This window comes from Protopterus annectens, chromosome 3.part0 (genome assembly GCF_019279795.1).
Source record: "Protopterus annectens isolate FY-2018-M chromosome 3.part0, PAN1.0, whole genome shotgun sequence".
Taxonomy (NCBI): Eukaryota; Metazoa; Chordata; order Ceratodontiformes; family Protopteridae; genus Protopterus; species Protopterus annectens.
In genome coordinates, this window is record NC_056731.1 from 1,950,320,108 (window position 1) to 1,950,334,473 (window position 14,366).

A 14,366-nucleotide genomic window follows, 5' to 3' on the forward strand; every position below is an offset into this window, starting at 1 on the left:
TACAGGCCTGGACTACATAATCTGAGAGCTCCCCTATGTCTCTTTTCATGTAGTCCAGGGAGGTACGTCTCAGGTCGTTCACACCGGCATGGACAATGACTGAGTCATACTTGTACTTGCTGTGGAGTGACCTGAGTGCTTGTGTTATGTGGCGGATTCTACCGCCTGACAGGCAGCTTACTGTAACCTTTTCCTTGTTCAGTCTGGTGAGTGGGACGTCAGTGTCTGACTATGGAGGCACCTATAACAAGTGTGTCTGTCATTGTGTTTGGCCTTAAGGGCTGTGACTGTTTAGCACACTGACTGAGAACTATGTGTTGCATGTCTTATGTCTTGAGGTGGCAGTTGCTTGGGTGTCTGCTTTGGAGGCCTCTGTAGTTTTGGTAGATTTTTGATCAGTGCCTCCGAGTATGTCTTTGTGTGTTTATGTGTTTGTTTTGCAGTTGTGATAGTTCTATGTGAAACTGGGTTTGTGGTGTGCGTGGTTTCCTTCTCCTCCTGTCTGGTCTTGCCAGTCCTGAGTTGAGAGAGCTCAGCCTCCAGTTTGGCTATATAGTTGCATCTCTCACATGTATTTGTGTTTTGTGGGAGAAGGAGTGGGTTGTCTGTGTACATGAGGCAATTGTAACACTGCCTCAAGATGCCCAGATTCACCAGCTGAACAGGAGAGGACGCTAGCAACTGACCCTTCGACATGCTAGAAAAAGTTTGCTGTGTAACTGAGTCAGAAGGGACCTATAGGGAAATGGGTACTCAAGGGATTCTAGGCTAATGTAGTACTTTGTTTAGTATATAAGTACTTTACCAATATAAAAATGCTTTAGGAGCAAGTGCTGAGCTTTTGAGATAGAGAATAGACTGTTTAGATTGCAAGTAGAGAAGTTCTAAGGGAAAAATTGAAGAGCAGACTTTACAGAGCCAGAAATAGTTTAACCTTGTTTAACCGGCGCTGCCGATGGTGCTCTATGGGCAAATCCAAGACTAAATCACGCTAAAGCGGGCTTTATAGCAGGGGGTTGAAAAGAGCTAGGAATTGACCCAAAATGGCCAATAGACTACAAGTTTCTGGCTGGAACCACTCCTCTAGGGACAAATAGGCTGCTCAGTGCTCCCCACTCCCACTGGTGAACAAAGAAGCTTCCCTTTATCCAAATAAGGATATGGAATAGCACAGGAACCAAGCCAAAGCCCAGAGATCAGCAAACTCTGAAGACTGGACTATTCTAGTTCAGTAAGGCGGGAAAACAAGATTTTTTTTTTTGTTTGTTTTTTTCTTTTTTGCAGAAAACAGAGGAAAACAGACAGTAAATGCTATAAATGCTTTTAAACGGCTAGCGCACTTGAGTGTGTTAGCCTACAGGTAAAATTAAGCAACAAATAACTTTTTAAAAGTGCAAAACAGTTAATCAACACAAAAACAGTTTAAATAGAATGCAGAGCTGTATAAACAGGCGAAGATGCAGTCGCTAAGCAGTAAATAATCAAAAAGCCAGAAAAAAAATACTTAAATCGGGAAAAAGTCACTCTTTTGCTCTCTGCTGCTTGTAGAACTCTGCAGGACACCACGAGGAGCGGTACTGAGTTGAATACAAGCGAAAAAGTGCTCTAAAGCGGGCTTTATTACAGGGGGCTGAAAAGAGCTAGGAATTGACCCAAAATGGCCAATAGACTACAAGTTTCTGGCTGGAACCACTCCTCTAGGGACAAATAGGCTGCTCAGTGCTCCCCACTCCCACTGGTGAACAAAGACGCTTCCTTTTATCCAAATAAGGATATGGAATAGCACAGGAACCAAGCCAAAGCCCAGAGATCAGCAAACTCTGAAGACTGGACTATTCTAGTTCAGTAAGGCGGGAAAACAAGATTTTTTTTTTTCTTTTTTTCTTTTTTGCAGAAAAGAGGAAAAACAGACAGTAAATGCTATAAATGCTTTTAAGCGGCTAGCGCACTTGAGTGTGTTAGCCTACAGGTAAAATTAAGCAACAAATAACTTTTTAAGAGTGCAAAACAGTTAATCAACACAAAAACAGTTTAAATAGAATGCAGAGCTGTATAAACAGGCTAAAATGCAGTCGCTAAGCAGTAAATAATCAAAAAGCCAGAAAAAAAATACTTAAATCAGTTATAGCAAATACAGTTATAACAAATGCTCTGAAATATACTGTGTATTTCCAAAATATGATGGTGATACATTTTCTCTACAAATGTAAACATCCACTCAAAATCTAAACACAAAAATATGGTGTCATGTTTACCATCAGGATTTTTTTTCGCTTCAAAGTGAACAATGAGAACAGCATAAAAATATGTATGCAAACAAACTCACTTAAAAGTTTCAAACCACAGACATGACCACTACCTCCTCCTGATATGATCCAATAAAAATGACTGCAAATAAGTTTTTTTTTTACTTCTGCTACAAACCATTCACAAACATAGCTTATCATACACACTTCAATGCAGACGGACGTCGGCAGTGCAATTAAGCAGTAAAAATGTCAATGGTACATCAATTTGAAGGTCTTCCCAATTAAAGTTTGAAAATTATAATCCTGACCACTACTTAAAAGTCATAATGCACATTAATCACAAATCTGAGTCCTGAAATTAGTAAACTAGCTACTGGAATAAATGTTAAGGGCAGTACTTTAGACCAAAAGACCAGGACAGCCAAACTTAGAAGTGAAGCAACGTGTGGCCTGCACACAAGTCAACAATCTAAGGCTTTGTGATTTATGCTACAGTAATAATGCAAGATGGTCACTTTTCCTGCATTTCTTGTACTCACCTCATCATTTTTCAGAGCCATGAAGTAGTAATGAATGTTTTTTTGACGAGCATATTCCTTCACTCTAGCCTTGAACTCTTTGTGATCCAGAACCTCTCCACAATATTCAAGAACAAAGGTGTTTCTGCAAGAAGAGAAAAAGTAAATTACATCCTTGGAAAAGTTTCTATCTACCAACTAATGCTGGATAGGTGCAAAAAGCAAGAATGAATGAATTACTTTCTTAAATGACAGCCTGTTTGCTAAAACCATACCTACACATAGTTACGAGGGATAACGCCCTTTAACCCAAGTTTTAAATAGCAGCCCTTCCTGAATTAAGAATGCAACACCAGCTTACCCACCTCGGGGGGGGGGGGGTGGCAAGTCCTTCACATACTGACACCAAATAGAGGCTGAAGGATGCAGCATGGCAGAATGAAAGGCCAGTGACAAAATAACTATCAAGCAGCATGTTCACTTGATTAGTGCATGCACAAAGTTCACAAAGTTCACACAGGTCACCTGATGACACTAATGCACTGTACTTCAACATGCCACAATACAATGGTAAGACCTCAGGCTTAATGGTTACGACTCTACCACCAAGAAATGACCTGTGCAGTTCTCCAATTCCAGGACAATCAGGTGCCATTCGGTCCTTAGTATACAGCACATGTATAAGCATCTCCAAATCTACAGGGTAAGCTGCATCCTTACCACACAGGGGACAACAGGCAGCTCAAATTAATTGGCAAACGAGTGAAGACACCTCACAGACAAAACAATACAGAACCACGACACAATGATCAATAACACAAGTTATGTACTTAGAACAATGGAATTCTCTGGTCTCTGTACTTACACTGCAACAGCAGGACTGGTGCCTTTGCAGCCCAATAATGAAAGCAATAAACTCCTTTCAAACTTCAGGCTCCTTCCTACTAATAATCCCATCCCTTCTGGTGAATCCACCATTCTGGAACTACCAGAGCTAAAGCAAAAACCTGAAGACATTTTATGCTTTTGAAGAGTTTGCTTCAAATCTCTCAGGAAAGGACAAATTTGGAGGGTGATGTTGGGAGGGTTTTTTTCCTGTGTCCAGACAGATGCCACAAAAAATCTAATGTTCCAGTAAGTACACAACCTATGCATTTCTCAGTTCCTGTCCTGACAATGGAACAAGTGGCGTACAGCAACAGTGGTCCCTCTCCACAAAGGTGGTGCCTCAACGGACCCTGGAAACTATCGCCCCATAAGCCTGACTAGCTTGGTCTGCAAAGCTATGGAAAGGATCATCATGGACCTCATAAATAAAGATATTGGGGACCTACAGACACTGGATCCTACCCAGTTTGGCTTTGTTAAGGGCAGATCCTGCCTCTTAAACCTGGTTGACTTCTTTGAAACAGTCACCAAGGCCATTGACGAAGGGAAGGTGGTCCACACAGCCTATCTGGACCTCGCAAAAGCCTTCGATACAATACCCCACTCGGGCATTATAGATAAGCTCACCAGCTTAAATATAAACCCCTATGTCACTAGATGGGTTGCAAACTGGCTCAAGGACAGAACCCACATGGTTAGAATTGCTGGAGCCATGTCAGACTCTAAACCAGTTACAAGTGGCGTCCCACAAGGCTCAGTCCTGGGACCTCTCTTGTTGGTATATATTTCTCGGAGGTACAGGCCAACACGGAAGGACTGTGGCTGACCAAGTTCGCAGAGGACTGCAAACTGGGCGCCATAATCGACTCTCCAGCTGACACAAGCATCCTCCAAAAGGGCCTCGTAGAAACAGACAACTGGTGCCAGAGCCATGGCCTCAAGCTAAACGCCAAAAAGTGTATAGTCATCCCTTTGGCAAAAACAAAGTGCCCACAAATTACCACATAGGTGGTAATCCATTAAGTACAGAAGAAGTAATTAGGGACCTGGGGACCCAAGTTGATAGCAATCCCTCATTTGACAACCACATGGCCAAAGTGGTTAGAAAAACATTTTATATAGCCCACCTAATCATGAAGGGATTCACATCTAGATTAGGGGAGGTCATCGTGCCTCTTTACTCATCCCTCATCAGGCACATAATTGAGTACAATGCCCCTTTTGGGATGTACCTTACCAAACACCTGCAGCAACTGGAAAGACCCCAAAAGTACCTCACCAAGAGGATCAAAGGGCTCAAACAGATGCCATATGCTGCCCGGTTAAAGAAACTCCAGCTCTACTCAGTGGCATACCGCCTGCTCAGAGGTGACCTGTGCCTGACGTATAAGGCCATGTCCAACCCGGAATTAAGGGATATGCTGCACCTCAAAAAATCCAAATCCCATCGAGCTACACGCTCGAGAGACTTGAACCTCAGCACTGAAATAAATAGGACATGCTGGAGGGACAGATTCATAACCCAGAGGCTCCCTTCACTCTGGAATAAAATCCCAGTCCAGGTTAGGCAGAGTCCCTCTGACTCTTTTCAAGAGGAATCTTGATGAGTGGATAGGAGATCGTAGGTTTACCCCGGGTATCACTTCTGTGTCACTGTTAGACAGAGGCACAGTATACTAACCTCGAAAAAGGGCATAGCAAAATTAATTTAAAATGGGTGGCGAAAGCCAAACATACTCTGGCTAGGCTTATAAATGCCCTAGGGCAGATAGCCTAGTATGAACCTATGAACCTATGAACAAGAAAGATTCTTGGTGAATGTGGGTGGCCTACCTCAGTAAGCCTTCAAAAAATGGTTTAACCAAAGGAAGCCCTTCTTCTTGAGACAGAGTCAAGGCTGTAATGCTTAGCAAAGATATACAAGGAAGATAAATTGGCTGCTGCAATAAATAGTTGTGTAAAATCTTACATAACCATGGAACTACTTTTCCATGTTGCAGTATTCCAAACCCTTGGGTTATCCTCAGCTTGCTACCCGAATGTCCGGCCAGTACACACAAGCTTCTAGTTACTGCTAGGTACGTGGGATGTCTAACACTGGCTAAGACAAAGTGGGCCATAAAAGTGGCATCTGCATGTACCATTCCACAGAACTGGATGCCTTAGTCAGACCCCAGGTCCCATGATAACTGTACGAGTCCAGTGTCATCCAAGAAGGGACAGTTTATTAAATGAATGGGGAAGGAGACAGGGAAGGAATACTGCAATATGATAGAAAAGGATATCTATGGTTATGGTAAGATTTTACACAACTATTCTATGTCCTATTCTCAAGTTACAGTATTCCAAACCCTTGGTGAGTGCCACAGCTCAAAGGGAAGAAGAGGGAGGAGACTTGGAACGGTTTTCTACAAATCCATGAAGGACTGCCCTAGCAAATATTGTTATCTATTTGGAAATGTGGTCCAGTCTATAATGTTTGGTAAAGGTATGGACAGGAGTCTGTGTAGCTGCCTCTAACATGGAGGCAGTGTCCAGTCCCTTGAAGGCTCTAGATGAAGCCATAACTCTAGTAGAGTGACCTTAATTTTGGATATTAGATGTTTTCCAAGATAAAGTGTAGCAGAAGGTAATGGCCCTGGAAATCCAGGCAGAAATAATCTGTTTTGTCACTGCTTTTCCCAGATCTCTGGGATGAAAGGAGACAATCAGTCTGATATCCTAACTGACTTCGTCTTGTCAAGTTAAAATCTAAGCTGTCTGTGAACATCAAGGGAATGTAAGACTTTCTCAATGTCATTCTGTGGATGTGCGAAGAAGGTGGGCAGACAAACGGCTTGGTTTAAGGATAACTCATTGACCACTTTGGGCATGAAGGAAGGACTGGTCCCAAGAGTCGCTCTATCCTTGTGGAAGGTTAGAAAAGGAGGAATAGCCATGAGGGCCTGCAGCTATGAAACACTCTTCTGGCTGTTGTCAAGACTACCAAGAGTACTGTTTTCCAAGTACAGTGTTTCAGAGAAGCCTCAGATGCTGGTTCAAAGGGGGCTACCGTGTGCTTCTCTAAAACAAAGTTTAGGTTCCATGGTGGTGAAACCAGCTTCCTAGGGGGAGCTGAGATGTACAACTTCCTTTAGGAATAACTTTACAGGTAGCAGAGATGCTTAAGGGGATCTAGAGGTGGATGAGCTGAAATAGCAGCAAGGTGGGCCTTAATGGAGAAAAGTAAAGTTGTGTAAAATCTTACCATAACTTTAGATGTCCTCCCTCTTCTACATGCTGCTGTATGCATAACACCAGGGAGTTAACTTCTGGTGGACATGCGCATGTCACACCATTATACAAAAGACAGATGCTACTGCAAGGGTGTGTGTGATGTCCAACATCTCTAAACGGACATTGGCCATAAACAGGCATCTGGTAACATACTAGAACAAAACTTAGATCCAAAGGGGGTGAAATGAACTTCCTTGGAGGTCTAAGGTGCAGAACCCCTTTCAAAAAAAATTTCACTTCCAGCCTAGAAGCCAAAGGTGGGGTGAGTGGCAGGCATGCTGAGATGGTAGACTAATGGGTCTTAATGGAAGAATAACAGTCCAGACTTCATAGACTCACACGGGTAGGAAAAGACCACTGGAGGTTCTACTGACAGTGGATGTAAATTGTTTCCGACACCAGACAGAAAATCTCTTCCACTTACAGAAGTATGATTTTCTGGGTAGTTAAGTTTTCTGGCCTCCTGCAGAACTTGAAGCACGTCCTCTGTATATAGGTGTCTGAAGGGGATCTATGCCCTATCACCCACAATGTGAAGTTTAGAATGGACATTTGGGGGTGTAAGAGTGTTCTCTTCTCCAGTGTGAACAGGTTCATCCTGTAGGGTAACTTGTGGTGATTGCCCATGGCTAGATAGAGTAATAGGTGTAACCAATGCTGCTTTGGCCAATAGGGAGTCACTATCAAGATTTTTGGTTATTCTTTCTGAATTTTCAGCAAAACGTTTTGTACGAGAGGGAAGGGGGAAATACCTAAGTGTACATCCCTTTCCACAGGAATGAGCCAGCATCCACCCTCCATGCTTCTGGATGTGGTACCCTGGGGCAGAATGCTGGAAGTTGTCTGTTCATGGGTGAGGCAAACAGATCCATATCTGGAATACCTCACTGATACACCAGGTCCAAGAACACATCCCTGTTTAGCATCCATTCGTGAGACCGAGTCACGGTCCTGCTTAGATTATCTGCCATTACATTGTCTGCTGAAGGTATATAGACGACTTGGATGTTGACTTGCCTCTGTAGGGCGATTTCCCACACTTGCAGAGCCAACCTGCACAGGAGGTAGGATCTTATCCTCCCGTTTGTTGATGTACCACAGCATGGTGGTACTATGTACCACCTCAGTGTGCCTGGTAAAAGACAATCTTTGAAAATCTGAAGAGCCAATATGAAGGCTCTCATCTCCTTGATATTTATGTGCTCCTTCTGTTGAGTGAGGGTCCATGAGTTTCTCACTCTCCATTCTCCTAAAGTTGTTCCCAACCTGTGTCTGAAACATCTGTGAAGAGGTCCTGTCTTTAGGGGTCGAAGTGGGAGGCCTGGGTTGGCTTTTCTCCGGGCCACACACCAATTCAATTCCCTGGAAAGGCATGGAAGCATGGGGACCATGAACTCCAGGGGGAGCAGATGTTTCCACACTGTTCTCAAGTACCACTGGAACTTTATCATGTGGAGCCTTGCCAGGGGAATTATAGAGATGGTGGAGGCCATAATCCCAGGATTGAGAAACTTCCTGTCCAACAGGGCTTTGATGGCAGTAACTCCTTGAAATAAGAAGGGAGGGATATTTTTTCTGGGGGAAGGCATGCCATCATTTTCGCTGTTAGGATCCTACACCCCAGGAACACATGATCCTGGGAGAGTATCGGAGATTATTTTTTTGAGATTTATAGCAAACCTCAGACTTCTCAAGAGGGAAACAGTGAAATCTAGGTGCTGCAAAACCACTGGAACTGACAGGGCCTGTATGAGGATATTGTCTAGGTAGGGGAAGAGTTGGATTCCCCTTGTTCTGGCAAAGGCCATGACTAGTGCGTGGCACTTTGTGAACACTCTTGGGGCTGTAGAGAGACCAAAGGGTAAAGCACAGAATTGAAAGTGTGCAGAACCCACTGAGAAGCGGAGACATTTCCTGAATAATGGATGGATTGGGATGTGTAAGTAGTCCTGCAGGAGGATCAGAGGAAGGCGGGCAGGAAGACCGAGCATCTGAAAGGAAGGTACCTGGAGGAAGGTGCAGAGATGGGACAATTCCAGGATTGGTCTACCAGGGACCTTCTTTCTTAGGAACCAGGAACAACCTGGAGTAAAATCCCTTTCCTCTTGCAAGAGGAGGTACTTCTTGAGTTGTTCCTTGAGTGAGGAGTTCCTGAAGGACAGGGGGAAAGGAAGCCAGTTGGTATAGAGGGGGTTATGGAATTCCTTTGGGTGTAGGTTTAGATTACTATACTATGGAGCATCCCTGTTTTATTATTGAGAGGACCCGAGAGTCCTGGGTGACTTGATTCGAGGGAGGGAGAGAGACCGACACTTTGCATGAAAGGTCTGTTTGGGAGCAAGAGTAGAGGGAGCAGACCTCGAGGAGGGCTGCTTCCTGTAATCTTTTTCCTTTGGTTTACATTTGTCTGACAGGTCTTCTGATAAAGGAAATTTTGGCAGGGTAGTTCCTCTGAAAGCGTGGAACTGGGGAGACAAAAATGCATCTCAGATCATGCAGCTCCTTACCCTTCTCTTGAAGGGCCTTGAAAACCTAGCAGCTGCTGAACCAAAGACAGGTTTGTTGCCCAATGGAGTATCTAGGAGTTTAGACTTAATGCCATCAGGAAGAGGCTGCAACCTAAGCCAGGAATATCTCATAATGACAGACCCAGAGGCAGTAACTCTAGATGAGGCTTCTACTGCATCATAGCTGCACTTTGATAGAGTGCTTAATTATTTGGGTGCAGGAATTCAGGAGAGTAGAGATTTTGGCCTTGGCTAAGGAGTCACGGAGGTCCCCCAATTGCTTAGCCACATCAGAAAGCAGAGCCAAGGAGTATCTGGCAATGTGGTCTGGTAGTTAATGGCTCTAACTGCTAAGGTAACCGATGTGTATATTTTTTTCCTTAGACGGTCCATTAACCTGCTCTCCTTGTCAGAAGGGAAGTGGAAGGGAGTAATTTTGAGGTTTTATCTGCAGCCATAGCAATGACAGATGGATCTACAGAAGGGGTTTGTAAAGGAATTTAGCATCAACACGGACTTTGTAAAATCTCTCAGGGCATTTGGGTGCGAGGGGTTGGGAATCCATATTTTTTGAATTAGCCAGGAAAGCATCGAAGAAGGCAGGATGCACAGGAGAGACAGCTGTCGGGTTTGGGAACTCCATTTGTAAAAACTCATACTACCGCTTTTGGGTCTCTGTGACCTGGTTGCTGTCTCACTTGAAATATTCTTTCATCTGCTCAATAGTCTCCCTGAAGGTAATGTCTTCCCCTAGGGGAATCTATGCCATTGGACTCCTCCTCTGGGGAAGCGTACCCCAGAGGGGAAGCAATTTGTGATGTACAAGTGAGTGACTCATCCCGATGAATTCTCTTTCTTCAGTAGAGATGTCGAAAACCATTTTACCCTTAGGAGTAGATGCAGCAGGGGCCTGGCATAAGGCAAGGAAAAAGTTCAAAATGCCTTGAGTAAAAGCTTGGCAGTCAGGAAGCTGGTCGGAGGGAGCAGATGTCGGGAAACGAGCAAGACGTTTGTTTTTTGCTTCTTTTTGTGGGCCTCAGAGACACAGGAGGTATGGCATTCCAATCTCAGAGGAGACATCCTCAATCTATGATTTGCGAGACCCCACGTGGGCCCCTGGAAATAAGCCTAGGTTCCCCTCGGTGACCGATTCAGACACCTGCGATTCCCTCTGGGATGTGCCTGTGGCCTCCTTGATAGCCTACTCGTGGGTAACCGCCAAAGGAATATCTGAGGATTCCGGCTCGGACTCCGGGCCTTCACTGGCCTCGAGAGATATGGCTGGAATACAGGGTGTAGCAGCCAGTTCAGGACGTGATTTTTTTGCCTTTTTACCGGCGGCTCATCTGAGAAACCTGATTTCAGATCCATAGCTTTAGTCAGACATTTGAGTCGCTGGTTTTCTAAGTACAGCTTTAAGGCTGCTAGGTGACTTCTGAGGGTTTTAGGAATGAAAGCCTGACAAATACAAGTAGTATGGTTGTGCTCTTCCACTAAACAAAAGAGGCAAAGTTTATGCGTTATCCTTAGGTGGAATCTGCCTTCCACACCTACACTTGCCATTTCTACCCGACATGAAAAACCCAAAGCAGTAGCAAAAGGACAATCAGAAATCCCTATGGGGTACTTATCTGAAGTCGGATAATTAGAAGTTATGTACTCACCATAACGTTCCATCTGAGTAGGTGTATTCATTTGTCTGCAACCTGTGGGTTATGGATCCGATATCGGATCCGAACCGGCATGGTTTACCAGCTATGGATCCAAGCTCTCAGCTCCTCCCCTCACCCATAATGCCCTGCTCTACCCTCATGACCTCAGATAGAGTTTGCCAACAGCAAGAACACCCTGAAAAGGGTAACACGACAAATGCAGGAAACTGAAAGGCCAGGGGGATAGGAGGGCGGGATGGTTGCAGACAAATGAATACACCTACTCAGATGGAACGTTATGGTGAGTACATAACTTCTAAATCTGAAGTAGGAGATTAATTTGTCTGCAACCTGTGGGACAGAGTCCCCAGCTACCTGAATCTTGGGCGGCCATCATGGAAGGATATTCCAGAGCACCGCGGAGCCAAAGGATGCTCTACCCCTAGATGCAAGATCCAACTTGTAGTGGGAAATAAAAGTATGAGATGAAGCCCACGTGGCTGCTGCACAAATATCATCTAGAGGAATCCTAGCCTTAAAGGCTGCCGAGGTAGAGACTGACCGGGTTGAATGGGCACGTACACCCTCCGATGCGGGCCTTCCTGAAGCTTGATAAGCCAATAAGATACATTGTGAAATCCAGCGAGACAGTGAGACTTTAGAAATTGGCTTGCCCAAATTAAATTAAGCAAAGGAAACGAACAACTGGTCGGATTGCCTATGACCAGCCGTCCTGTTCAGATAAAATCTAAGTTGCCTGTGAACATCTAAGGAGTGAAGCTTGTATTCACCTTTGTTTTCATATTTAGGAAAGAAAACAGGGAGGTTAATGGATTGATTAATGTTTGCTTCAGAAGCTACTTTAGGAAGAAAGGACGGGTTGGTCCTGAGGTAAACACGGTCCGGATGAAAGACCAAGTAAGGAGGTTTAGCTGATAATGCTTGGAGCTCTGAAACTCTCTTGGCCGAAGTAATGGCTACTAAGAAGGCAATCTTGAACGACAAGAATTTCAGATCTACCGTAGCCGCCGGTTCGAAGGGGGGGGGCGGTCAAGGCCTGGAGAACTAAGGAAAGGTCACAAGGAGGAACCGCTTGTTTTACAGGGGGCCTGAGAAGAAAAGTACCTTTAAGGAAAATTTTACACAACTTGGCCGACATGAGTGGATTGGAGTCATGACCAATGTGAAATTGCCGCAAGTTGTACTTTGACCGTGGAACTGCTGGCACCATCGTTAAAAAGAGTGGTTAAGAAATCAAGCACTAAAGGGAGAGGAACTGTGAAGGGGTTTAGGCCTTGCCGCTCCGCCCACAAAGAAAACCGTTTCCACTTGCTACGGTAGACTTTCCTAGTGGATGGTTTATGAGCTGCCACCAGGATCGCCTTAACAGGGGACGAAATACCGGGAGTCCTGATCAAGAGTGGAACTGGAGCAGCCAAGCGGTCAGCTTCAGGTTGTCCAGGTTCGGAGGAGATAAGCGGGATGGATGAGATATCAGATCCGGAATGGGATCTAGAATCCAAGGAGGATTCACAGAGTGAGACCTTAGGAAGGGGAACCAGATCTGTCGAGGCCAAAACGGAGCAATGAGAATCATTCTGCACCCCAACCGAGAGGCTTTCTGAAGAACTTGGAGCATCAAAGGCAAGGGGGGATAAGCATAAAGAAGACTGGGTGGCCAAGCATGCACCAGAGCGTCTCTTGGGGAACCTCCTGGAGGAGGTATCAGAGCGAAAAAACTGTCGCACTTGGTGTTTGAGGGAAAGGCAAAAAGATCGCAAGAAGGAGTTCCCCACCGTGCGAATATGTGTTCCGCTACTTGAGTATTGAGACACCACTCGTAAGGGGTGAGAATGGTGCGACTGAGCTTGTCCGCCAGGATGTTGGACCGACCCGGAATGTGCGTTGCTATGAGAAAGCGGTTGGTGGAGATTGCCCATTCCCAAACTCTCATGGCTTCTCGACAAAGAGGGTAAGACCTGGTTCCTCCTTGCTTGTTGATATACCAGACAACAGACATGTTGTCCGATTGAATCGCAATTGTTCCCAAGGGAAGAAAGGCCTGAAGTGCTAGCAACGCTAAGAGCACTGCTCTCATCTCTAGAACGTTGATATGAAGTAAGGTCTCTGAATCGTTCCACGTGCCTTGGACGGTCCGCCTGCAAATGCCCCCACCCGAGGTGGGAGGCATCCGTGGTCACCGTGGCGAGAGGGGGAGAAGCACAAAATGGGCGGCCTCCGTGGAGATCTGGAGAGTGAAGCCACCACAGGAGGGACCGCTTGCAAGCCTTGCTGATCGCAATGGGATGATGCATAGGAAGAGCAAGATACGACCACTGTACTAGGAGTGTCCACTGGAGGATGCGCATATTGAACCTGGCGAGAGGAAGAAGTGCTATAGCAGCCGCCATGGACCCTAGAGCCCTCAGAACCAACTCCGCCGGAACTGAGCTTGAGTGGAGAATGGCCCGCACCTGGAGTTGCAGATTTTGAACTCTGTCCGCAGTGAGGAAGGCTTTTAAACTCCTTGTGTCTAACCTGGCACCTATAAAATCTATGAACTGCGTGGGTGCGATGTTGGATTTTTTTGTATTTATAGTGATGTCCAGATTGGGAGCAAGATGGAGAAAGGAGTCTCGCGCCAATAGTAGTAGATGCCTTGTTGGGGCGGTAAGGAGCCAGTCGTCCAGGTATGGAAAGACCTGTACCCCCTGAAGCCTCAGGTAGGCCGCTACCACTGCTAATACTTTGGTGAACACCCTGGGGGCTGTGGTGAGACCAAAGGGAAGGACCCGGAACTGGTAGTGACTGGCTCCCAGCCGGAAGCGGAGAAACCTCCTGGAGCGCCTGTCCATTAGTATATGGTAGTACGCATCCTTGAGGTCTATGGAGCACATCCAGTGATTTTCTCCCAGAAGGGGGAGAATAGATTGCAGAGTGACCATTCGGAACTTCTCTTTGGGAACTGCCAGATTCAAGAGAGAAAGGTCTAAAATTGGTCTTAGATCCCCCGTCTTTTTTGGCACTAAAAAGAACCTGGAGTAGAACCCTGATCCGATCTGGGGGGACGGGCTGGATGGCTCTTTTCTTTAGCAGATGGCCAATTTCTGCCAAAGCGGCCTCCCGTTGACCGGGTGGAACGTCGGCGAGGGACTTCAATTTTGGCAAGTGACGAAAGGGGATACGGTATCCTCTGGATATGATCTGGAGAACCCAGTGGTCTGATGTTATGGACTCCCATGCCGCTGGGTGCTCCGAAAAACGTCCCCCGACTGC

General features: G+C 45.6%; 1 protein-coding gene across 1 annotated transcript in view; it reads right to left on the bottom strand.

The window, feature by feature from the left end:
- Positions 1-14,366, bottom strand: part of SETD2 (SET domain containing 2, histone lysine methyltransferase) — a 3,532,865-nt gene that overhangs the window by 2,133,160 nt on the left and 1,385,339 nt on the right. The window contains exon 7 of the mRNA XM_044066027.1: positions 2,789-2,912. Within this exon, the coding sequence (XP_043921962.1) occupies positions 2,789-2,912 (124 nt within the window). The remainder of the gene's footprint in view (positions 1-2,788; positions 2,913-14,366) is intronic.